We start from the raw sequence: 744 nt of genomic DNA, 5'->3' as shown, positions 1-744 counted from the left end.
AAAAAAAAAAAAAAAAAAAAAAAAAAAAAAAAAAAAAAAAAAAAAAAAAAAAAAAAAAAGGAATCTTGAAAGTGAACAACAGATGAATTGGCGATACAAAAATTACTAAGAACACATCACCACGTGTAGAAAGAATTCTTGAATCACACATGCAATACTAAAATTTGTAAAAACTAAAGGCAAATTTGTTTTTAAGAAAATCTATATTTAAAAATGAAAAAAAAAAAGCACGAAACGAACACCAAGAACTCCAGGAAGGCAGGAATGTTTAATCTCAAATTAGGTTTAAGCGTACGCATCAGCTCTCATCATACGGGGGACAAGGAGTAGATCTCAGTTAATTTGTTAAAGGGAACCAAAAAAAAAACCCTAGATTTGAAGTTTCTATATGGGGAAAAAATAATTAAACAAAGGAGAAAAAGGCACAAAGTGAGACCCAAGAAGTGGGGAAAGTGAGCTTACTTGTCGCCGGAGGAAGAGTTGTAAAGTTTTCCGGAGCCGGAGACGACGAGGACAGCGATGGAGGATTCACAGAGAATTGAGAGTTGTCGAGCTTTCTCGATGAGACCATTGCGTCGCTTGGAGAAAGTGACTTGTCGACTGCTTTTCTTCTCGATTCGCTTGATCTCAACCTTTCTTCTTCCCATGGCTTCTGTCTCCGATCGATAAGGGTTATGCCCTAATTTGGTTCTAATAATGTCCGGAGACTCTCAAATGTTTTTTTGCTTCTTTTTATTCTTTTTT

General features: G+C 35.3%; 1 protein-coding gene across 5 annotated transcripts in view; it reads right to left on the bottom strand.

Moving 5' to 3' along the window:
* LOC104727150 (agamous-like MADS-box protein AGL27) overlaps window positions 1-744 on the bottom strand; it is a 5413-nt gene extending 4669 nt beyond the window's left edge. For all 5 annotated transcript variants that reach the window (XR_002034184.1, XR_002034183.1, XM_019232705.1 and 2 more), the window contains exon 1: window positions 463-744. Coding sequence is in view for 3 of the 5 variants with exons in the window: in XM_019232705.1 (XP_019088250.1) it covers window positions 463-647 (185 nt within the window). In the remaining 2 variants the exon portion in view is untranslated. The remainder of the gene's footprint in view (window positions 1-462) is intronic.

Source organism: Camelina sativa, chromosome 11, assembly GCF_000633955.1.
Source record: "Camelina sativa cultivar DH55 chromosome 11, Cs, whole genome shotgun sequence".
Lineage (NCBI taxonomy): Eukaryota > Viridiplantae > Streptophyta > Magnoliopsida > Brassicales > Brassicaceae > Camelina > Camelina sativa.
The sequence above is the reverse complement of the archived record's forward strand: the minus strand, read 5'-3'. Positions and strand labels throughout refer to the sequence as shown.